This window comes from Rhinolophus hipposideros (assembly GCF_964194185.1).
Source record: "Rhinolophus hipposideros genome assembly, chromosome: 8".
NCBI classification, from domain to species: Eukaryota; Metazoa; Chordata; class Mammalia; order Chiroptera; family Rhinolophidae; genus Rhinolophus; species Rhinolophus hipposideros.
The window spans coordinates 76766019-76790361 of NC_138054.1; the positions used below are offsets into that span (position 1 = coordinate 76766019).

Genomic DNA, 24343 nt, shown 5'->3' on the forward strand with positions numbered 1-24343 from the left:
ATTCATCCTTTATTATATTTTGAATAATGATAACTATAAAATCAAGAAACAATGATGTTGTCCAATACCCCACTAAGTGGAAGCCCCATGAGGACAGTAACTATTGGTTTTCTTCACTGCTGTATCCTCATTGCCTAGCATAGTGTTTATAACAAAACAAGCACTTAAACTACATAAATAAAATCACAGAAAGAAAAAGTTTATTCTGCGATGGACATAAAATTCCCTTTTAGCACAGTTAAGCTTTTAATTTCTTAAGTCGACAAGCAAGACAAATTGACTGTTTTCTAGGCTTAAGAGGATATATGTTTTATTGGTGAACTAGCAAGAAATAAATGAAAAAAAACACCAACAATTATACTTGAGTCAATATGAATTTTTATTAACACACATTTGTCAAAGTCTGTACAAACCAACACATTCCTGTGTTTTAAAATGTCCATTATTACAAACATACAAATAAACAAAAGGTGTTACCAAAAGTTAGCTACTCAATTTCATGGTAAAACAGTGTCATGATTTTTAAAACCCAAAATTTCAAGACCGAGGTTTCTTTCTTCCCTTTTTAGAACTTGTGGAAAGTTAGAAAATGCGTGGATTTGCTTTATATTAAATGCCAAGACCTTAAAAAAAGATTTAGTATAAAACTAAGTATGTGTTTTTATAGTCACTCCAAATAACAGAATTTCTCAAGTCTTTAAAATTAAAAACAAAAACAAAAACCGTGACTGTAACTTTTTTCACAATCTTTTCCCAGTCAACATATATGCATCTGAAAAATATTATCTGACAGTTTGTCTTTACCTAAAAGCTTCTCATTCAAAAAGTTATAAAACTATTTAGCATTGCCCTTTCCCTTGCTTAGAAGGGAAAATTACATCCCCTATTAGAGTGATATAGAAGCAACATGGTCCATTGTTTCTGTTATCAGAAGGAAGCCACCCATTTCCACATCTCTGTCTCATTATGTGCATGGTTTCACTTGTGAGAATGCTATCACAACTTAGAAGCATCTGCTTCTAGGAAATGCCTAGCAAGTTACACTCACTGCTACAGTTTTGGTAGACTGAGGTACAAATGTCATCTGCCCTCATGATTACCTCGAGTCCCCTCTGATGAATGATTCCCAGGTAGGTTTTACTGTTTCATGGCACACTACACGGCTCTAATTTCTGTCACAAGCATCATCCAGAGGACCTGAGAGTATGGCTAGAAATGTCAATTTATCCTCTGTCCTAGAAAACTAAATCCATGTGCCTATGGGTCAAGAAGGGAAAACAGGACACGAACAATTCTGGCAAAGGCCAAGCTGCTTCTGAGATGCACCTGTTTTCAATACATGTCTATGAAAAGCAGGGAGTGTCCAGGCCAGGGTGGGTGAGGAGGAGTGGGAACAAGGGACAGTGAGATCATTTCTTCCCATCAAACTCAGAGTCCACACTTGAACAGCTTATACTGACCCCTAAAATGATCTGTAGTTCAAATATTAGCCCATTTTCAATCTGCTCATGTAAAAAATAAAAAAAGTTCTCTGACAATGGCCCAGTATGACAACTGACATAAGCAAGTAAAGGGTTTTGTTTGTTTTTTTTAAAAAAGTGGCAGTGTGAGAATTTAAAATTAGTCACATAAAATCATCAGGAAAGGGGAGGGGAGGAAAGCGTCCAGTACAACCTGGACAACCTTTTCTTCTGCCCTTACTTATAAAGACAGACTGCTCAAGCCTTTGCTACCTCCCTTAAGTATCTTCTTAAATGCTCTTCCAAGAAACCCTCCAAAAGGCACTTTACTCCATACTAATGCATTGAATTGTTTCACCTTAACAATCAGTTTTTAAAACTCCAAGGTAACATGAGAGAAAATTGATTCTTTTACCTTGTTACCAAGGTAACGAGAAAGAAAATTGATTCTTTTACTAAAAGTGAGAATAGGACTTTTTTTTTTTTTTAAAGAGGCATCACTTTTACAAGAACAAGCTAGGCTACCATTATTCCTTTATCAAGAAAGTTTCTTTTTTTAAAAAATAAATAAAACTCTGGCTATACATAGTACAAAGTTCATACATAATATACCTGGAAAAAAACCCAAGAGTATACCCTGAAGCAAAAGGTTTATTGGAGAGAGAAAGCCTCATCCATTGTACTAAATCTTAACGTGGCAGTTTTCAAAGTTCAAAGGGTGGCAGTGATATGGAATTAATGCCGAACTATTTGCTCATGGGTATGGCAGGATGCAATGATGGACCAAAAAAAAAATCATTCTGCACATTAACACTGAGCAGTGACCACCACAGAAAAAAAAAAAGAGAGAGAGAAGAAAATATAGTAGTACCGAGAGAGAGACAAAGCTAGTAGTACTAAGTAACGGTAGGGGAAAGGGGAAAGAGAGGATTGGGAGCGTGAGAGAGCGAGAAAGCTTAAAACCCCTAACATTCAAGCATGCAGTCATAACACAGCACGAACCAGGTGTTTCCATTCAGCCCACTGCAATCACACAAGGATAACTGTAATAAAATAGAAATATCTTAAGAAAGCTTGCAATTCCCAGGGACCAGCCAAGTCGCCGACCCTAACCCAGGAATCCATTAGGTGTTGCATGGAGCTTCCTGTGGTCTCTCACGGAGAGGTTATAGCTCCTGTCTTCTCGGACTTCTTGCTCTTAGACAAGGCAGCTGCTTGCTTCAGGAGCTCTCTGTTTTTGGCCTTAAAATAAAAAAAATAAAAATTGAATCAGTGCAAGAGGGATATTTTAATAGGATAGGATATGTTTTTCATGCCGATGCTAAGGCAGACAATACAGAGGGTCAGGAAGAGATGAACAAATTCCAGAGGTAGAAAACGGCAGAAGACTCTAGGGCTAGGTTCAGGGGACAGAAAATATTTGCTGGAGGTGAATCAGTGTACTTCCGTCTTTTGGGATCCACTGTTACAAAAGGATGCTTTACGCAACACAAACAAACCATGGAGTGCCTTAATTTACTGGATAAACAGAATTTATGATTCAGACATCTGGGATCATATTTGGTTTATCCAAAATCAAAAAACACATTTATTAATTCGACTGTTTTTGAGGAGAAAATTTCAAAACACATCCAAGAGTAAAACAATAAAATACACCTATAATGTAGATTAATATGATCTGTCAATACTTTGAGAAAAAAGATATGTAAGATCTTAAAATACAATCAGCTAAATACACTTAAAATACACATGCGTTACCACACAAAATAAGCAGTCACCTGCAATTGTTCTGTGACTTCTTTGTGGGTTTTTTCCATTTGGTTCATTTTGGCTCTCATCTGAGATTCTTGGTACTGAAAATCAGCCTTCAACTCTGTGATCTGAGGGGAAAAAGGCAGAGTGACAGAAGAAATTTCTGTGCAAATGAAAAATATTTTGATACCAGAGAGCTAAATGAGCCCCCAAATTAATGAAATCCAGGGCTCTCCTGAAGATCTACACCTAAACCAAAGCCAGGGAATTCCAAATCCTATTTTTTCCAAAGATTTCCTGAAAATTACACAACATCTGAAGTAGTATTTCTGATAATTAACCATTAGCAGGTTTTAAAGATTTCATGTAAACCTCCTAATACCCACATCCAAATAAATCAGTGATTATAATGCCATTTGACTGATGTTTTGAGAGAAGCCATGAGAATAATAGTTGCTGCCATTTACTTAATTTTTACCCTGTTCCAGGCAAATATTTGTTACTCCATTCAATACTATGATAACTCTGTGGGCGGTAATATTATTCTACATATTTTATAAATGGGAAAAACAGGGCTTAGAAAGGGTTAAGTAACGTGGCCAACATCATATATATTAGCAAATGGCAGAGCTAGACTTCAAACCCCAGGCCTTCTTCTACTGACTATGCTAGTCAAGGAGCACAGAGAAGAAATACTTAAATCAGAAAAATGAAGTGTGAGCTGAGTTTTAAGGTACAAGCACCAACTGAAACATGAGGGAAAGAGAAGGGCACCCAAGCAAAGAGAATGGCCTGGGTACAGGCGGAGACTGCGAGATAATACAGAGCTTGTTCACATGACTGATGAGCATGGAGAGTGGCTAGGAGATGAGGCTAAACAGGCAGGCAGGACATGAAGGAGCCTGCATTCCAAGTCAAGGACTATGATTTTGATCCTGCAAGTTATAGGAACAATCTACTATTTGTCTCTGCTCCTTTTAAAATCCTAACTTTACAAAGCAGGGGAAACAAGTGTTCATTTTGTCTCTATTTTGCGAAAATCCTTTTATGTGCCATTCTGCTCTAGTGCATGAAGAAAATATACGTGAGACCGCTTTCATCTAATAATCATGTAGTAAAGTGGAAAGACTATTGGTCTCTTCCCATGAATCTCCACCTTAGTGGAAGAAGGACGCATAGCACAGTAGAAAGAACAGTACGGTCAGAAAGACGTGCGTTACTCCTTTGTTCTGCCTTTTACTAGTTGTGTGAATTGGGCATGCGATTTAATTTTCTTGAGTCCATTTTTTCTCATCTGTAAAATGAGGTAGAAATTAGACTGAAAGGAAGCATGTGACAGTTTTAATGTTATAAATGACTTTGTTAGCCATCGGAATGAATCACAGCATTCCAAACTTGGAACAAGAAAATATACAGTCTCAGGGAGAAAACAGCTAGTTGAAGAAGTTGAAAAACCCTAAGAGGATAAATATTGGAGGCACTCTTCATCTATGAAATGATGAGGATAATAATTCCTACCTCAAAGGGTGGTTTTAAGAATAAATGAGTTAATACATTTAAAGCACTTTATTAGAATAGTCAGGCACGTAGTAAGCATCCAATAGAAGTCAGCTACAAATATTACCAGCATTATTAATATACTAAGGCAAAAATGAGATAGTCTCTAAGAACCTGAAAATAAGAAACAACTAGACATGACTCAGAACAAGGATGTAAAAAGTTCCCTTAAAGAGGGAGGATGACTCAGACCAGAATAAGACTGTACTGAAGATATTAACGAGTTTAAAGAGTGGGTCACTCAGGAAGGGAGTTGTCAGCCATGGAGACAAAGTGACACAAGAGTCACGAAGGAAGGCCTACCTGAACATGGTCCAGGGAGGAGGGAGACCTGGCCCACATATTTTGAGTATTACTGTACCACAGACATGGCCATCCCAATAATAGAGATGCAGGCATCAGGTTCTCTTACCCTGAGAGCATTAAAAATTCCAATTATGAACTACCTTCTCCTCTCCCAACTCCATGCTCATTCAGCACTTTCTGATTACAACCTTCCAAGGAGGCTCAGACTAAGACTAGTACACAGCTACGTGCCCCACTGTGATCAAGAGGGAGCACTATAGTTTTATACATTAGCCCTGGAAGCTTGGTTATCATGAGTTCTCCCTGAGAAGTGGAATCTCCCTCCAAATACTGAGAAAAATCAACTTTCTAAACCCACTCGACTGAGGTGGATTCTTTGCGGTAATACCACGCCACGAGTTATCTTGGCAGACAGCAAGCTCTCCCCAGGATATCCCAACTTTGCCACTGCATCTCTCTCGAAGCGTCCATGGTGAGGACTCAACAAATATCAGCTAACTACAGTTTGCATCATGCCCTGTCCCACGTATCTTACCCTCGCATCTTCTGGCCTGAGAAGCATTAAATAACCCTTACCTTCTTCTCTTTCTCTAAAATCATTTGATCCTTTTGATGCACCATCTTCTTCAGAGTGGCTACCTCTTCCTTCAGTTGGGCAATGATGACAAAGTGGTCGGTGCCTGGAGAGTCCAGGGCTAGGTCTGGGGAAAAGCTGAATGGAAAAAGGGAGAGGGGGGAAAAAAATTGTAACTTGGATGGAAAAATGTGTTTTCTATCTGAGGACACATCATAGGCCACTCGACTACAAGCTCAAGGGCAGGAGTCACTATTTGAATTCCCAGCATTAAATTTAACAGGCAAGGTGGTCATCAGGTAACTATACCAACCAAAGCCACAACCTGCAGCATCTCTCACATTCAGGACTAATTTCATAAAAGCCAAGGATATTCTCTTTCAGGTTCACTGAAGATCCCCAATGATTTATGTGTGACACAGTCACAATTCTTTTTATGATTAGATATTTTCCCTAAAATCTGGATTAATGATCAATTGTAAGCACATGCGTTTTTCTTTAATGTATATCATAGAACTCGTCTTTTGGTTCTTTTGTTTTCTGCCCCCAAGCACTATATATGGTACAGCTGCTGAGAAGTACTACATTCCACACCCCGGAAAAGTCAGTCCTTTTTTTTATTTAATTTTTTTAATTTTTTTTATTTATTTTTTTTTCAGTCCTTTTTTAAAATGATAAAAAGAAGATGAAATTAATAGGAAGCAAGTCAACTTCCCCCATACTCCAACTGGCCTACTGACTGCCACTTCCAGTATCAAGAATTCTGTGACAGTTAGGAAAGGAACAAAGAAGAGGCAAACTGCCGAGTCACATCATGACCTGGGTTTTCAACAGATTCCTCCCAGTAACAGCACCTCATTTTGTTAGACTACCAGGTGAACTTTGTCCTTTTAGTGGAGTCTCCTAACCAGGACCAGTTTGGGGGAATCTGTAACCCCCTGAAACCGTACATACAATTCTATGTACAATTGTATGTGCACAATGGGTTGTTTCTAGGGTGTGGAGCCACAGCTTCAACTGGTTGGTCAGGGGTGTCTTTGATCTAAAAGAAGTTAAGGACTCACTGGCAAGAGGGTCAAATCCTGCCTTTCTCTGGAGACTTCCCAAAGGAAACCCTTTACTTTTCCCAGGGCAACCTTTGAAGTAAAACCCAAACCTGTTTTTCCTAAGCAGACACTGAAATACTGATTCCCAACTCCCTGTATCAATATAGTAATAATTCTAGTTCACCTTTGCTGTTGTTTCTTTCCTACATTTTAAACCACATCTAATAACCAGCATTTCTCTACACAGGTGGAAGCTCCAAATAACAAGCTGAACCATTGTACATACTTCCTCATAGTTACCAAGTCAAACATTTCTATGGCTAGAATGGGGAGACATAATCCATTGATAAGAATATTGCCCCTCAGTCTACATGAAGCATATGAGAAGAATGTCAGAAGAATGGATCAATGTTTTCATAACTGATGAACATGCAGAATTGCTGGGTAACAAAGACTAAATGCAAAATAATAAGGCATGCAGGAGGAAATATTGACAGGCCCCATCACAGTCTCCACTAGTTTTAATACCTGCCAAAGGACTGTCTTTCCTCAACCCAAAATAATCTGTTTAAACCCATTAATAGAGTGACGAATGAAATAGAGTAATGGGCTAGTATAAACAACTTGTTGTTGTCCCGAAAGCTCCTAAAGCTCTGCTCTACCTATTTCTTGAAAGACGGAGGAGTCTTCCCATACCAATAAACTGTTGATAAAACAGGTTGTGTCTATCCTGTGTTAGAGCCTGGCCCTCCTAACTCTCTAATTTCTGATTAATAAGAACTGATGGGAATCAAAATGAAAGATGGTAAGTTAGCAAGGTAGAAAATCAGATCCGGTCTCTTTCCACATACCTCCAATGACAGGGAACTCGCTACTTCTCCAGGAAGTTTCTTGCCTTTTTCAAAAGCTTTTAATATAAGAACAATCTTCCCTGGGTTGAGCCCAAATCTGCCTCCCTGTCATTCCTACCCATTGGTCCTGGGTCTGTCCTCAAAGGCCACACAGAGTACGTCTAATCTTTCAGGTATATTTCAGATGGAGAATAAAATAAAACTACAAGAAAAAGAATGTCGTTTAGAAACAAGAAACCACAAGGTATATCTGGGTGTTACCCATCATTGAGAGTGCTTTTTAATTACCATGAGAAAATAAGCAAATATGATCAAAAAGCAGCTGGTGTATTTACTCAAGGAAAGACAGCTAGAAATAAACTCAGATTTTCCTCAACTTGAAGTTTTTGTTACAATTTCAACAAACTAGAAAATATAAGGAGACTAAATTCTACAGGATCTTAAAAAAATAAAAGGAAGGAAGGAGAGGTGTTTTTTAAGTATAAAACCATTAGAGAAATGGTTTTATAAAACAAACAAACCCTAATGTAATTAATGTATAATGTATTGTCTCTGTACAATATGAAAAGGCTAATGATTAAAGAAGAAAAGGAGAAAAAAATACTCAAATATGCCTCAATATTTTTTAAAAAAGGAGAATGTGATATCATAGAAAGGTCAATGGAAACTGTCAGAGAGCAACCTGGTGAAGACACTAGGCAGTAAAAAAAATAAAAGTGGGCCGGCCTGGTGGCTCAGGTGGTTAGAGCTCCATGCTCCTAACTCCAAAGGCTGCCAGTTCGATTCCCACATGGGCCAGTGGGCTCTCAAGATTGAACATGGCACCTTGAGCTGAGCTGCCTCCCGGATGGCTCAGTTGGTTGGAGCGTGGGCTCTCAACCACAAGGTTGCCAGTTCGATTCCTTGACTCCCGCAAGGGATGGTGGGCAGTGCCCCCTGCAACTAGAAAACGGCAACTGGACCTGGAGCTGAGCTGAACCCTCCACAACTAAGATTGAAAGGACAACAAGTTGACTTGAAAAAAAGGCCTGGAAGTACACACTGTTCCCCAATAAAGTCCTGTTCCCCTTCCCCAATAAAATCTTTAAAAAAAAAAAATGAAAAGAATAGGAACATAAATTTAAAACTATATGGATTATTTCAAAAGTGGGACCAGCAAAGTGGGTTGTGATTAATTAAAAACTGGGAGGCAACTACAATAGACTGGTAATATTTGATACAGAATTAAATTCAAGATAGATATTCGTAAAAATTTTGGTTTGTATGACATTAAAAAAGGACTGTCAAAAAAACAAAGCCTTGTTAGAATGTTTTCAAAATGAATGAAAAGCAAGAAAAAAACATAAAGGGGGCAGCCAGTTAGCTCAGTTGAGCACAGTACTCGTAACACCCGGGTTGCGGGTTCGATCCCCACATGGGCCACTTGTGAGCTGCGCCCTCCACAACTAGATTGAAACAACTACTTGACTTGGAGCTGATGGGTCCTGGAAAAACACACTTAAGATAAATAAAAGCTTAAAAAAGAAAAAAAAAACTAAAAAGTAAAAAAGAAAAGGGTCAATGTAATTTACCTTGTGCTATGAACTTTCAAAGAAAGACATGCAAACAAGAGGAACAGATTGTTAGATTACTAACGCAGAAACTTTCAAATGAACTTGTAGGATATATGAAAATAATTTTTGTGGCAGCAGAAAAATTTCCAAAATTTTCCAAAGTTATTAGGGTAAACTTTTTAAAAAATAAGTATGTACATTTCAAGAAGAAAAATGATCTTTTAAGATCTTTTCCGGAGGATATTATGAAAGACCATGTACCTAAGTCTTAAGGATCAGTATCCTACCTGAGGAAAACAATCACTGCTGGTGACCAGATGCAAGAAAAGACTCTGAACAGAAAGCTTTAAGTTTTTCGCTTGGTGTATCCATAGCAATAGACAGCAAGAATAGTGGCAGTATCTCAAGAACAAAATAAGCTAAAAGAAGGCAAACTTTAAGGACTGGTTGTTTAAACTAAAGGATATGAATGAACTTTTTCTAGGTCATTCAAATGCAGCCTGCGTCATAAGTGAACACAAAACAGAAATGATGAACCTAAAGGCTGTGGGTCTTAGGCCTTTACAAAGGCAGGGCATTCAGAAAGGTTCACTTCTTGAAGTAGTTTTGCAGGATCATGACCCTGGCAGAGGTGATGGGACAATCTGTGTCACATCTACTTTCTTCGGAATGGCCAGACTAGTTGCTCAGAGAATGGTAAAGCTGACGGGAAAGAAGGGCTTTATGGTTCCTTTCCCTATGTAATCTGAATACCTAAGTTAAGCATTTCCATGAGGTTCAATTAATGGAGTTTAAAATCAGTGATACTAATAGTTAAAAAGACACCCTGCAGGGTCTGAAATCAAGTTGATGAAGAAGGTAACAACAGGAAAGTTAAACTTCACAGATGCCTTTGTACTCCCCTAAATAAACAAAATTTAGCCCTGTTAAGCTTATATACTGGTCTGCTCCCAAATGCACCACTAGCTAGGAGGGAGAACTGAGATTGGGGGGAGTTTTCAGAATGAAAATGATTGCAAGGATTTTAGGGAAGAGTGTATCAGGTGGTCTCACTTCAGGATGCTGGTCCCTGGAGGAACAAAAAAATGGTTGGCCCCAAGACTCTGTTGGGAAGCAATCCACTGCACCAACATGGACGGGACACTCCGGGTATTAGGACAAAGCAGCTCGTAAGAGGAAGCATTGCTGAGAAGGAGAGATGAAAGGAATAAAAATATGCATTTAGACAGGCTTAAAATGAAACAAAAATATTTAAATGCACTCATTCTCTCCTGAGCCAGTGTCTGCACTGGGCTATCTTTCTGCAGACTAAGAAAGCATGGATCATCCCTCAGACTGAGCAATACTGCCTTAACTCCAATTGCCTCTGTTCTGCCTGTCAAGACTGACTCCTACAACGCCTGGAGGAGGCTTTAAGCACAGATCACAATGAAAACCATCCAGCTGCTGACTTCTTAGAATTAGTGTGGAGAGTTATTTGTGGACTAAAGAATGTGATTGCCATTAAATCCAATTATACGTTCTTGTTTTTTAATGACAAGATTTAATTTATTTAAAAAATATCAGTACTGCTTCTTTACGAGATACCAGTAGCTAGTGTAGTGCCCCTAAGAGGTTCACTGACAACCATAGACTAGCTCCAAGGCACACCCTAAAATATATTCCTGTTTCAGGAACTGTGTATGCATTTCAAATGGCTCACCTGTCTCCATTGGTTGTGACTGACTCAAACTTGGATTTTTTCTTTGGAATTTCATTTTGAATCGAAGACGTAGAAAGTGTTTTCTGGCTTTTAATGGCAAAAGTAGAAAGATACACATTAGAAATCAAAGATTAACAAAACATCATAATGAAAATGTCAAATGAGACCAATGCAATATCATAGCTCTTCTATGCAAGAGCTATTTATTGTTGATTATTAAAATCCAAGGTGGGGCAGGCCCCGTGGCTCAGGCGGTTGGAGCTCCATGTTCAATTCCCACATGGGCCAGTGGGTTCTCAACCACTAGGTGGCCAGTTTGATTCCTCAACTCCTGCAAGGGATGGTGGGCAGCGCCCCCTGCAACTAACAACGGCAACTGGACCTGGAGCTGAGATGCGCCTTCCACAACTAAGACTGAAAGGACAACAACTTGACTTGGAAAAAGACCAGGAAGTACACACTGTTCCCCAATAAAGTCCTGTTCCCCTTCCCCAATAAAAATCTTTAAAAAAACAAAAACAAAAATCCACCAAGGTGTTGATTTCATAGGTCTTGGATACATCAATGACTCATTTCCATAGGCCCCCAAAATTCTCAGTCTTAATTAAATATAATCTGCCTTATTAATAACTATGAGAAAAGTTAATAAAACTTCAATAAGAAGTATAATCCATCTTACAGTTTAAAAAGTACCTTTATAATGTTTCACATGCATCTTATAAATGTATGAGGTATACACAAGGTATTATTTCTACTTTGCAGAAATTGAGGCTTCTTCAACGTTAACTGACCTACCCAAGGGTATACAGCTAGTTAATAGTAAAGCTGGAACTAGATACCAGTTGACATATTTGAACTTCTAGTCCCGTTCTTCTTCACTATATCTCTGTGAATCCACTGGGGTCAGAGTTCTACAACAACACTAAAGATCACTTTTAGCCCTAATAAGTTGATCCTGTGAAAGTGGTATGCAGCCCTTTCACTTTAATGAATGCCCAATTGAGAAGTCCAAAGGATGCTTCAGACCCTTTCTTACTTGAGCTCTTTTCAATATTCGATACCACTGACCATGCCATCCTTCCTCCTCCCAGCTTTACTGAGGAATAATTGACAAATAAAATTGTATATGTGTAAAGGATACAATATGATGTTTTGATATATATATATATATATATACACATACACACACACACACACACACACACACACACTATGAAATGATCACCAAGATCAAGATAATTAACACATCCATAACCTCACAGTTAACTCTATTTTTTCAAATTTTTTTTTATTAGTTTCAGGTGCACAAGACAAAGTAATACTTAGATGTTTATCATTTATATCCCTCACACTGTGTGGACTCCCCTTCCCCCCAACTCTTTTTTTTTTAAATGGTGAGAATGCTTAAGATCTACTCTCAGCAGTTTTCAAGTATATAATATTGTACTAATTAAAGTTACTCTGTTGTACATTAGATACTCAGAACTAATTCTTCTTATAATTGAAAGTTTGTACCCTTTGGCCTATATCTCCTCATTTACCCCTCCCACCGCTCCTGGAAACCACCATTCTATTTTACGAAATCAGCTTTTTAAAAAATATCCCACATAGGGGAGCATTTTCTCAATCCGTTGAGATTTTGCTTCTCGGCAATTGTCGTCAGTTTGGCTCAAATAAACTCTTATAAGCTTAAATAAATAAATAAATAAAAATTTAAAATATCCTATATAAAAGTGATACCATATAGTATTTGTCTTTCTCTGACTCATTTCACTTAGTACGATATTCTCCAGGTTCATCCATGTTGTCACAAGTGACAGGATTTCCTTCCTTTTATGGCTGAATAATATTCCATTGTGTGTATGTACCACAATTTCTTTATCCATTCATCTATCAGAGAATATTTAGGTATGTTAGCTACTGTGAATGACGTTGCAGTAAACGTTGGGGTGCAGATATCTTTTGAGATACTGATTTCATTTCCTTTGGATATATACCCAAAAGTGATTGCTGGTTCATAGGGTAGTTCTATTTTTAATTTTTTAAGGAACCACCATACTGTTTTTCACAATGGCTGTACCAATTTCCATTCCCACTAACAGTATGTAAGGATGTCCTTTTCTCTACAACCTGGCCAACATTTTGTTATCTCTTGTCTGTTTGATATAGCCATCCTAACAGATGTGAGGTGATAGCTCATTGTGGTTTTTATTTGCATTTCCCTGATGGTTAGGGATGTTGAGCACCTTTTCATGTATCTATTGGCCATTTGTATGTCTTCTTTGGCAAAATGTCTATTCAGGCCCCTTTATGCATTTTAATTGGATTATTTTCCTTTTTCCTTGTTGCTATTGAATTGAATGAGTTCTTTATATATTTTTGATATTAACATTTTGTCAGATATGTGGTTTGCAGACACTCATTCCATCCTTCTTGAGCGTTTCTTGAGTTCTGTTCTCAGCCGTCAGCCTGAGTTACATCATTTAAGGGCACGGCTTGAAGAGTGCTCTTCACAGTGGCTGGAAAAAGTGCTCACCAGGTCACTACATCTACATCAAAATCACCTGGGATGTTTATAAAACAATGCAGATTCCTGCGCTCTATCCTAGGTCCCGCTAAATTAAACTCTGGAGTAGGGCTACAGGAATCTGCATTTTTAATTAATCTTTATTCCCACTGACTCTTCTGTGCTACCAATGGCCCATGTTCAAAACTCTCCTGAGTTCTAGGCTAGGCGCCCATTAAATAACAATTCTTGATGCTTCAAACTCAACTTTTCAAAACTGATCTTCTCTTTTCTCCTTCCTATATTCCAAGTTAGGGATCTAGCTATTCATCCAAGTAAGAAACCTGAGAATTATCCTTTTCTCACCCAGCTTCTGCCCACCTATCTGTTCATCAAATCATCTAACTCTCCCTCTAAAGTATCTTCCTGAATCTGTCTCTTTGATCTTTGGTGTCATTGCCTCAGGTTGGTTCTCGTAGTAGCATCTCTTACCTGGACTCTTATTTTAAAAAAGCTTCCTACCTAGCCCCCGTCTCTTTTTCCTCCAATGCATTTTCCATAATAATCAGGATTAATTTTTTTTTACGAACCCCAGGATCAAGCTCATGCTCCTTACCAGGTCTGCAGAATACCTTTTCCTCCCATTCCCTAGCTCCCAACCATAAGCTCCAGCAACATAAAAGGACTTGCAATCCCCCAGAGTTCCGCATGGTCTCATGCCCTCCATGTCTTTGTAAATGCTATTCCCAGCCTAGGATGCCTCTGCCCATTCCTTATCTGATGACTCCGATTCATCCTCAGATCCAGCTGCAACACCAGCGCTTCTCCAAGACCTCTTTTCCTGACTTCCTAAGGCAGTGAGTTAATTATTACTACCTCTCATGCCTGTATTTTGATGTTTTCACTACGGAATTAACACTTCCACATTTCCATTGAATTAGACTGCAATGGTTTGATTACTGGTCTGCCTTCCCTCCCAGACTGTATACTCTTGATGAGCAGCATGATGCTTTTATTTATGTCTGCATTCCTAGCAGAGTCCGTGGCCCAGGAGAGCACTTAATAACGTTTGCTAGATGTACAAAGTCATAATGGTAACAATAACTAAGAGTAACCAGAATGTATTGAATGCTTCCTGTATGTCAGTTATAAAACTAATCACTATGCATGTACTACAGAGGATGCCAAAAAAATGTATACACATTTTATGAACGGAAAACTTTATTAAAATTGTACTACTCAATATATACCGATAACAAAAAATGAATACAAGTCACGTTTGACTTCTGCAATTACAAGAGGTGCTCAAAGTGGTTACCATCAGCGTCCAGACACTTCTGATGACGGCGAACTACCGCCTGAGCACTGTTGACCAAAGTGTCCACTTATATACATTTTTTGGCACCCCCGGTATATAATTTATCTTCACAACTCCATGAGGTCATACTACTATTTCCCTCATTTTACAGATGAAAAAACTTACCCATGATCCCATACAGAGCACCTGGCAAAGGCAGGATTCAATCCAGAGCCAGAACTCTTAACAACACTATCGATACTCTCAAAGGAAGCGTAAGACAACAATGAAAGGACATTTTTTTGACTGGAACCCACCAGGACTAACCTAAAACATCTATCAACCTCCTTGCCAAATATGCATAAAAAAGCTACATCACTCAGAAAGTAAAATGTCCAATCTTTCAGGGAGACAAACCACTCAAAGGATGAGGAGAACATTACATGTGAAAGTGGAGTTAAGTTCCACAAACTTTTCAGACACAATACAAACCAAGTCACAATATTCTGACCCCTTATGGGAGTGTCTCTCTGGCCCCTGGAAAATACATGAATTATAAAATATGATAAAGGAGATTCTTGCTATAGGCTCGTAACTAAAGAGAATAGAAAAATTCATACAAAATGGCATCTAACCTACCAGCACCTCTATCCTATCTTATTCATTTGGGGGTTACCTGTTATAATGGCTGCCACCACTCAGTCGACTGTACTGCTCCTTCTCCTGGTGGCTGGTACGGGAAGAGCTGCTCAGGTGCTTCCTATGCTCTTTGGTCTTCTGAAGGACCCGTTTGTATGAAAGTGTGCACAGCCAGCACAGCAATTTCCCATCTACCTGAAAGACAGGAGACAAAGATAAAGAAGAGGGAATCTAGTACACGGGTACCACAGAACATCGGTACTAGACACTAGAACCTCTGGGCTAAGTCCAGCTCTGTCACTTACAAGCTGTGTGAACTTATACAAGTCGCTGGAGCTCTCTCAGGCTCAATTTCTTTGTCTGTGAAATGCGGGATAACACTACCTATTTCAGAGGGCTGTTGCAAGGATTTAGTGACATAATGCAGGTAAAGCATGGTGCCAGACACAGAAAAGTTGCTTCAAAAATATAAGCTACTTATTTTATGCATCCTTTTGTTTGGTTTTTCTTCATCTTAACAAACACAGACCAGAGTAATTCCCACAAGAGTTTCAAGACATAAATATCTCCATGGTGCTTGTTAAGGAAAATTCAGCACGGAGAAAACAGAAGACGAAATATAGAATTTATACTTCAATTTTAATACCTTATAAATGGCTCACAAAATGATATGCTGGATATCTTTTCTCAGACAGAATGTTCCCAGAAAAAGACCAATGGGCGAGTAGTTTCCAGGGCCCCAGTACCTGGAGGTGGCCTACCATGGCACTTTCAATTAGAAAAAAATTGATCCCTTTGGGCAGAAGTAGCTGTGTACCAGGAGCAGAGCACAGGGCTAGGAAAGCAGAAGAGGGCTTCCAAAACCCTCTGTGAAGCTGGGGTGCCTCTGTGCAGCACCCAGGCTGCAAAACTGTTTGTGAGGCAGCCTAGTGCAGGTGATGGAGCAGCAGAGCTGGCTGGAATTACTCAGGGTGGGGAGGAATGTGCTGGTATTCTATGGATCTTCTATTTTCACGTCTTATTCCTGAAATTAGATCTTGTGCCCCATCTTAAACATGAGTAGGCCATATCATCATGTATGTAAAGTATTTTTATCTTGTTAACAAAATCCTCTTTGCACCCTCCCTCTCCCACCCATTAGCAAGTCCATTAGTCTGAATTTATGCACTGCTTTCTGCCTCCACTGCTTCCATCCAAGGAAAGCTATTCTTTTATCTCACAACTTCAAGAGCCACCCAAGTGAGCTCCCTAATTCTGCTCTTGACTCTTATAAACCATTTCCACCTACCTGCCAAAGAGAGCTTCTTAAATGTAAATCTGATTTCTCATCCTATTGAGTATAACATCCAAACTTTTTACCATGGCCGGTTGTTGACCTCAATGTAACCCCTTCCTGCCTTTATAACCTTATTCCCTTTCTCTTTCCCTTGTTCACTCTACCTTCTGTTCTTCTCATGTGCCAAGCTCACCCTTGCCTCAGGGTATTCATAGCTGGTCCCTATCCATGGAATCTTTGTCCGCCAGAGATGCCATGGCTGCTCTCTTCTCATCATTCTAGTTTCAGCTCAAAAGTAAATTAGCCTCCCCAGCCACTCACTACCATATACTCTATTTCTTTATAGCACTTACATCTAAAATTTGTGTTTATTTATCTCCTTGTTTGTTCTCACCCATCTCTGTCTCATACACATGAATACAAGCTCTGTGAGCGTAAAGTCTTTTCTATTTAGTCCATTAGTCTATTTCCAATACCTTGAACCGTGTCTGATACATGATAAGCATTTAATTATTTGTTAATAAACATATAAATGAATTTTGAAACCAAACTTCAATCTGGTTCATTTCATGGTTATGGGATATGGCTTGAAGGCCTGATTTTAAAACACTTTGGAAGAACTTGCTCAGGAAAGAACTTTCCCTGAAGAAGGGTTTGAAGAAGACAACTTCACTGAAAGACAGCCAGCACTGAACAGAAAAATAGCACACCAAACCACAGGACACTTTATTTCAGATCTCTCCTTTAAAAATAAACTTTAAAAAAATTACCCTCTGAAAATTAAAGTATCATAAAGAAATCTATCATGTACCAGATTTCTTTCCAAGGGCTTTACACCTAACAACTCAATCGTCATTACAATGAGGTCTGATCAGCCTTATTCACAGATAAGGAAACTAAAGCAATGATAGGTTAACTTGCCCAAAGTCACAGAACCAAGATTTCAACCCAGGCATTCTGAGTCCAGATCACCCACCTTCAATTCCTAAGCTGAGCCCTCCTGAAGTTTATGAACACGTGACTGAGGATGTTTAAAAATATCCAAACTCTTAAAGTAGGACTGTAACTAAGAAAGTAGAAACTTAATGAATTCTAGTGTAATCCAATTAATAATAAATAGGTACCATTAATTGAGTTATATTATGTGCTAGGCTCAAAGTTAAGGGTTTTATATACTTATTTCAATTAAATCTCCCTATGTCCTTGTGAACTAGCTACTGTTATTCCCATTGGAAAGATGATGAAATTGATGCATTAGGGGAGTAACTTGCCCAACACCATTCAGCTAGCACAGGTCTGGGGGACTGCAAAATGCTTGTGCTCCAACTATTATTATATGCTACTTCCTGATTACTAATTCAGCTTTTACAGTATCTTAATTCAGGGAAGAGGTACCCTGGTTGGCAGGCAGGAGTATTCTAGTCACTGGAAAGTTATATCCTCCCATTGTAAATTAATGAATTTGGTTAGCAAGAGTCAGCTCTTGAGAGCCTAAGCATCTCGGAAAAGCACCTCTGGACAATAAAAAATAGTTTCCATACTAAATTCTTTCATTCAAAAAATATTATTAAAGAGAACAGATTGTTGGTTGCCAGAGGTGGGAGGTAGGTAAAATGGGTAAAGACAAAAAACTTTCAGTTACGAAATAAATAAGTCATGGAGCTGTAATATACAGCATAATGATTATAGTTAATAATATTGTATTGCATATTTGAAAATTGCTGAGACAGTAGATCTTAGAAGTTCTCATCACAAGAAAAAAAACTCTGTAACTGTGATCATTTTGCAGTATATACAAATATCAAATCATTACATAATAACCTGAAACTAACATAAAGTTGTATGTCAATTATACCTCAATAAAAAATATATATAAAACAATCAGTTCAGCCACTTTTTAAAAAGTAGAAAATGAGAACCATAATTTTTCTCAATAAAATAACAATAAACTGGAAGATAATTTCAGATTAATATTTTGGCCATGTCAGATAAGACAATTAAAAGGGAGAGGAGTTTTCAGCAAAATTTTCAACAAAGTATGACTCTTATTAATTAAATATATATATATATATATTTATATAGATAGATAGAGAAAGAGAGAGAACAAACCTAATGTGTGCCAGACTGCTGGAAATATAGCAGAGAACAAATGGACAGAGCTCACATTCTAGTGGAGGTAGACAAACGTAAGCAAATAAACAAGACAATTTCTCATAACATTACATGCTACAAAGACAATAAAATAGTAATATGAGAAAGAGTGACTGAGGGAGTTAGTAAAAGGTCTCTTGTGAGGAGATGGCATCTGAGCTGAGACGTGACACGAGAAACCAGTTAAGACATTCTAGAAAAAGGTATATGGGGAAAAGGACAGCCAGTGCAAAGATGGGAATGAGATTGGCAGTTCCGCAGGACTGAAAGGTGGCTAGTGTGGCTGGAACAAGGTAAGAGGTGGGGAGTATGATGGCAAATGAGACTGAGTCAGATATTGGCCATGTGGGCCATGGAAGGAGTTTGGGTTTTATTCTAAGTGCAACTGGAACCCACTGGAGGGCTTTAAAAAGAACAAATCTAAACTATTTTGATTCCACCAAGGTTCCATCCTTTCACCCTTTATGTCATCTTCATGTGATCTTTAACTTCAATCAGACAGAAACATTTAAAGAGTCAGACAGTAAAACTAATAATACTATTCTATCTTGCTTAAGTCACAGTCTCTCTTTTACAGAGTTCTCCACAATTATGCCAATCACCACTTCATTTATGTGGGCTATTTATCACTACAATTCAGATTCTCACAAAATACTAACTCATGAGGTGTTAGATATATTGGTCCATATTTGATAAATGAAGAAAACAAAGGCTGAATATCTTCTTCAATGTCAATAACAGAAGTAGAGAAGGAAGTGAGAACGCTTTCTCTGTTATATGTCTTTCTAACACAATTGGCCCACCTTAATTTCTGAAAGGAAAAAAATAAAAACACAGAGATTTACCTTCTTTCTGTCATCTTTCCTGTCAAATGCACACTGCTGCTTGCACTGTTCACAAGAATATGGTGGTCCATACTTCTTCTCTGAATTTGTGCAGCGCTGGCATTTGTTGCCAATAAATGCTGCAATTATATTGCAATACTGACAAGGTTTGGGCTTAAAAAGAAAAAAAAGGGTCAAGTGAGTATATTATAAAATACCGATGCCTTTTGAAAGCAATGATTCCTATTACACAGTCCACTAGTCATGGTAAAAATGTATTCCCAACATCATAAATTTCCTTTTGCATTGATCAAGTGAAGCCCAATTCCTAACACTCTGTAAAGTGTTTTTATGTGGAAGACTGATTTTAAAATAAATAAATGAACAAATAACAAAAACCTATTAGTGTATATGCTGTGACTTTTGTGAGAAATTCAAGAGAACCAGCTCTCTGAGAAACCAGCAAGTGCTTCCAAATTTCTGAAAAGGCCTCTTTGCCATTATCAGTGTATAAACATGTTGGGAGAAGTGTCTGCAAGGACATAGCAGGCACTAACCCTGAGAGAGAAAAAATCATTCATCAGAATGAATAGTCAACTGTTATCAAACAAAGAGGTTACGTCATAGGATCCATCTTTCTCCTCCTCTTTCCATACTGGATACCGAAGCCTCGCAGGCAAATTATAATCACAATCCTGACACAGTGATTATAAACTCAATACTAAGCGTTAGCTAAGTTCGAAAACTCAAACACTAGATACATTTTTATGATCAAGTAATTACATATAACTAGTTCTTCTAATAAAAGTATGGTAATTACATTAACCGTCCACAGAGTGTAAGGTTCCAAGCGACCTGAGCACTCACTGTTAGGTACAGAGAAATCCCACTTACCGTTCCATACAGCTGTACATTCTGAGCACATTTCTTGCATATTGTATTGGTTTTACTGTTACGAAAGAAAAAAGACACAAGGCTTTTATAAGAAAAAAGTTGTTGTACTTAGAATATCTGACTACTGAGTCCTCCTTAAGCCCAAGGAATTTGCTCATTGCTAAGTGCCAAGGTGAAATATGGTCTGGACACTTGGTTAACTGAAGGTTGAGTATCTGGCCAATAGCTCTTTTATTATTTTGTGGTTATTAATTTTATTAGATCAGATAAAAATGAGGCTTTGGTTTAAAATAGTGAGTTATTTCTGATTATAACATCTCCAAGTATCACTAAGTAAAATTAATAGATATAGAGAGGACCCTCAAAAGAATATTATGTTAGACTGAAATGGACTAGCAGAAAAGAAATTAATTCTCCTCAACTTAGATGAATAGCTGAGAAATTTGAGGCAAAGATTAAGTATATGTGTTTGGAATATAAACAAATTCAGAGATTCTATCCATGTTGACCTTTCGCCACTTATGCCCTCCTCTGTAGGTAAAACTATATGAAATATCCAGATGTGGGGACACAGGTGCTATGACCAATATTTGTAATTTCTCTAAGAGCCAAGCACTGACAGAAATAAAAATGTATTTTGCCTTGTGAAGATCCAGAGGTCATAATGTTACCTTAAATGCCTGAACTGATAAACTACCTTGGGGAAAAACATCATCTTCAAATAAAGTCTAACCTTTTATAAATGGAGGTACAAACAAATGCTTGATATGCAAAAGTAGTTCAAACAATATTCTGGAGCTAGAATAAAAATCACACAAAAATCCAGCCTATTCCCTATTTTGTGACTGTTTTACCATACAATTCCTATGAAAGTGACCATAAAGTTAAAACAGACAAATGAAAAACCTCAAAATAAAAAACATTTAAATTAAAATGAGATATTCACACAAAGTGTTTTCCAGGGCAACATTCCAACATGTTTAAAAAGGCAGTGTAAGAAGTGAAGTACATTGAGAGACCTCTAGAAAGATTAGCATCAGTGATTCTGTGATGCTGAACATTTTAGTTTATCCTTAGATTGCTGAATACACACAAATAATCCTGACAGCTTAGAAAACATGCAAAATATTTCCATGATCCAACTTGAATTAATTTTTAAGTATTGTGTGAATTAAGGGTCAAATTTCATATCTCACCCTCAAGAATTATTTCAAGACGGATCCTACACCTAAATGTAAAAACTAAAGCATAAAGCTTCCGTAGTATATACTGTATGTTTCCATGGGTAAACTAGCAAATAGATCCCCACCATGCTTAAGGCACTATCTATGACCTTAAAAGTTGAACTTACTATACCAATAAACCACTTTGCTGCTATAGAAACGTCCCCCAAAGATGTGTGTTCATTCACACCTAAGTGTTTTTCACACTTTGTAAAATGAGATTCACACAAGACAAAGCTAAAGGCAAGTGAGTTTCAAATTTGACCAGGACTAACAAACCCTTTATCAGGATTGTCACATTTCCAAAAGTATGTTTTTTTGGTTTATAAATTCTTCAAGCTCTGTATATAAGCATTATGAAACATAAGGCTCATGTTTTACTACTGTGGTTTCTTTGTATCATAAAGATCATAACCACAATATAAAATGACCAAGAATCTGGAAAAAAGTTAACTTCAAAAATTGAAGCCATCGATCAAATATATGGTGATGGAAGGAGAACTGACTCTGGGTGGTGAACACACAATGGGATTTATAGACGATGTAATACAGAATTGTACACCTGAAATCTATGTAAATTTACTAACAATTGTCACCCCAATAAATTTAATTTAAAAAAAAATTGAAGCCATCAATACATAACTAGGGAATAACGTGTATTTTATATCTGTCAATGTGTTACAATAAAAAAACCTACAGAACCCGTGTATAATACAATTCACTACAGATATGTATAACAATGCAACAGATTACAGATCTATATATTGACATTCAACCGATTACAGAGTTTAAGAGAAAAAAATCCTATTAACTTCTTTCCTGGTCAATGAACTGTACCTCTCCTGCTGGTACTCAGTCCTACAGTAGGTGCACTTCACAACTGGGTGTGCAATTCGACATTCCTGAAATGAAACGAGGATAATTTTTAAAGGCAGTAAAAAATGTTAATAGCCTTCAGTACCCAATAGACCTGGGTTTTATTCCCAGCATAGCCACTGTGCTTAAGTGAGTCATTTAACCTTTTTTTTCCCTCCATAATATTGGCATCACTGCCCTGAATTGATGTGGGAGTGAAGTCAGAATTTACATGGGACTACATTGTAGTCATAAATTGTAAAACAAAGGTACGAATGAATAAGCCTCAGAAGTCCTGTCTTCTAGTCCAGTCGTGTCACTGCCACTCGGTGATTTTTGAGCAGGTCCACTTGTGAAATGAAGTGCTGGATTAAAAATCATTATTGCTTGCATATATATAACACATATATGAAGGCTGGTTTGATGACTTTTAACTGCCGCCTCACACAGCTCTTGCATTCACTTAAATTGGCAAAAGCAGGATGAAGCAATTTAAACGAAAAAGAGAACTTGAACCATCAGGGGTAAAAACTGATCAACAGCTGGTTAGGACGAGGACATAAGGGCACCAACTGGACGCTGGAAAACCATTCTTTTGCTTCGTGCTCTTGATTGCGGGGCTTTTCTCCACCTCCAACTCTAAGACTGGCTGAAAAGTCTCTATGAGGCGCTCGAGTTCGAGACGCCCCTCCCAGGCAGCACCCAACTCGAGTTCAATCCCAGGAGGGGCAAGGGGTCCCTCATATTGCAACCATGTAGACCCCAGCGGCGGGGAAACCAGCCCAAGGACCTCTCGCGCGGCTGGTCGGGGACAGCAGGGGACCTGTTGTCCCCTCCCCCGACTTCACAGGGTCCGAGAACAATCACGCGGTTGCTAAGCACCCGGACAAGCCGGCCGCCGGGGCCTGGACAGGGTCCGGGACTCCCCAACGTGCCGCGCCAGCCCCCAGCGGGGAGGGTGCGGTTCCTCTGCTAGGAGAACCTGCCACGCCCTACCCGAGGGGCCCCGCCGGGCATCCCAGCAAAACAGGGGGCTCCGGGCCGCGCCTCCAGCGTCCCAGTTCCCGGCCGCCGCCCCAGCCCGCGCACCTTGCACAGCTGCTGCCCCTGAGACAGCGCCTCGAAGGGGAAGCGCTGGTGGCACTTGGTGCAGGCGTAGAGCGCCGCCATGTCCGGCCCGGGCCGTGCTCGCTGCCCCGCCGGCCCGGCCCGCCGCTTTATCTGACAGTCTGAAGCACAACCTGGCGGCCGCGGCGGTGGCAGCGGCAGCGGCAGCGGCAGGCTGCGGGATGCGGGCTGCAGCAAGCGGGCGGGTCGGCGGGTGCGGCCCGACCAGGGCGGGCGCGGCGGCGCTGAACGCCCGTTCACTGGTTCATTCTGACGTCCATCAGACACAAAGGGGCCGAACACGGAGCTTCTGATGATTCTGATTCGATCTGGACTGGCGTACGCCACTTCTGACGCGCGCGGCCTCACTTATGTAAAGCGCAGTCACGCGGGGGCGCTGCTGGGAGGGACATTCTCCCGCTCCGACCTCGGAAGCGCCTAGACTCCTCCTACTTCGCTCTTTGTTCCCGCCCTCGCTCCGCCTCTCCCCGGCCGCGGCCGCAAACGCGTCTCTCGCGATACCTCCTCGGAGTTGTGATGTTTTTGGTTGCCATGGAACTGCCCTCTGGGAGCGGAAGGGGCGCGGTTGGGCGGAATGTAGCGCATTGTTGAACTAGAACTCCGACACCACCCGAAGATTGAAGAACGTGGGGACTTATGAGAGAATCCTTCCACCATCGGCGCAGGAGGGGACCGCACAGCCCTATCACTCGAGGGATAAGGGGAAACCATGAGAGGCAGCTTAAGAGGATGCCCTCTCTGTCTGAGAC

The 24343-nt window shown here is 39.3% G+C and overlaps 1 protein-coding gene across 2 annotated transcripts; it reads right to left on the reverse strand.

Moving 5' to 3' along the window:
• Positions 1-356: 356 nt before the first annotated feature.
• On the reverse strand, positions 357-23799 carry FAM76A (family with sequence similarity 76 member A). Of its 2 annotated transcripts, XM_081055759.1 has the most exons (10): positions 23556-23799; positions 22449-22513; positions 20389-20443; positions 19516-19668; positions 15281-15438; positions 10802-10888; positions 10153-10284; positions 5652-5787; positions 3239-3340; positions 357-2702 (listed from the first exon to the last, which is right to left on the reverse strand). In XM_081055759.1, exons 1-10 carry the CDS (start codon positions 23634-23636, stop codon positions 2616-2618), a joined length of 1056 nt encoding a protein of 351 aa, XP_080911885.1. In that variant the 5' UTR covers positions 23637-23799; the 3' UTR covers positions 357-2615. The 2 variants fall into 2 exon arrangements, with proteins under 2 accessions (XP_080911885.1, XP_080911886.1); XM_081055760.1 differs by lacking the exon at positions 10153-10284 and having other exon boundaries at positions 358-2702.
• Between the last annotated feature and the right edge of the window lie 544 nt (positions 23800-24343).

Bases quoted from the DNA above. Each gene is read 5' to 3' on its own strand.
- FAM76A (XM_081055759.1), bottom strand. From the start codon at position 23,636: ATGGCGGCGCTCTACGCCTGCACCAAGTGCCACCAGCGCTTCCCCTTC. The intron at 22,514-23,555 runs GTGCGCGGGCTG...GTTTCATTTCAG, and splicing joins AGGGGCAGCAGCTGTGCAAG to GAATGTCGAATTGCACACCC. The intron at 15,439-19,515 runs GTAAATCTCTGT...CCTGTCTTTCAG, and splicing joins GGAAAGATGACAGAAAGAAG to GTAGATGGGAAATTGCTGTG.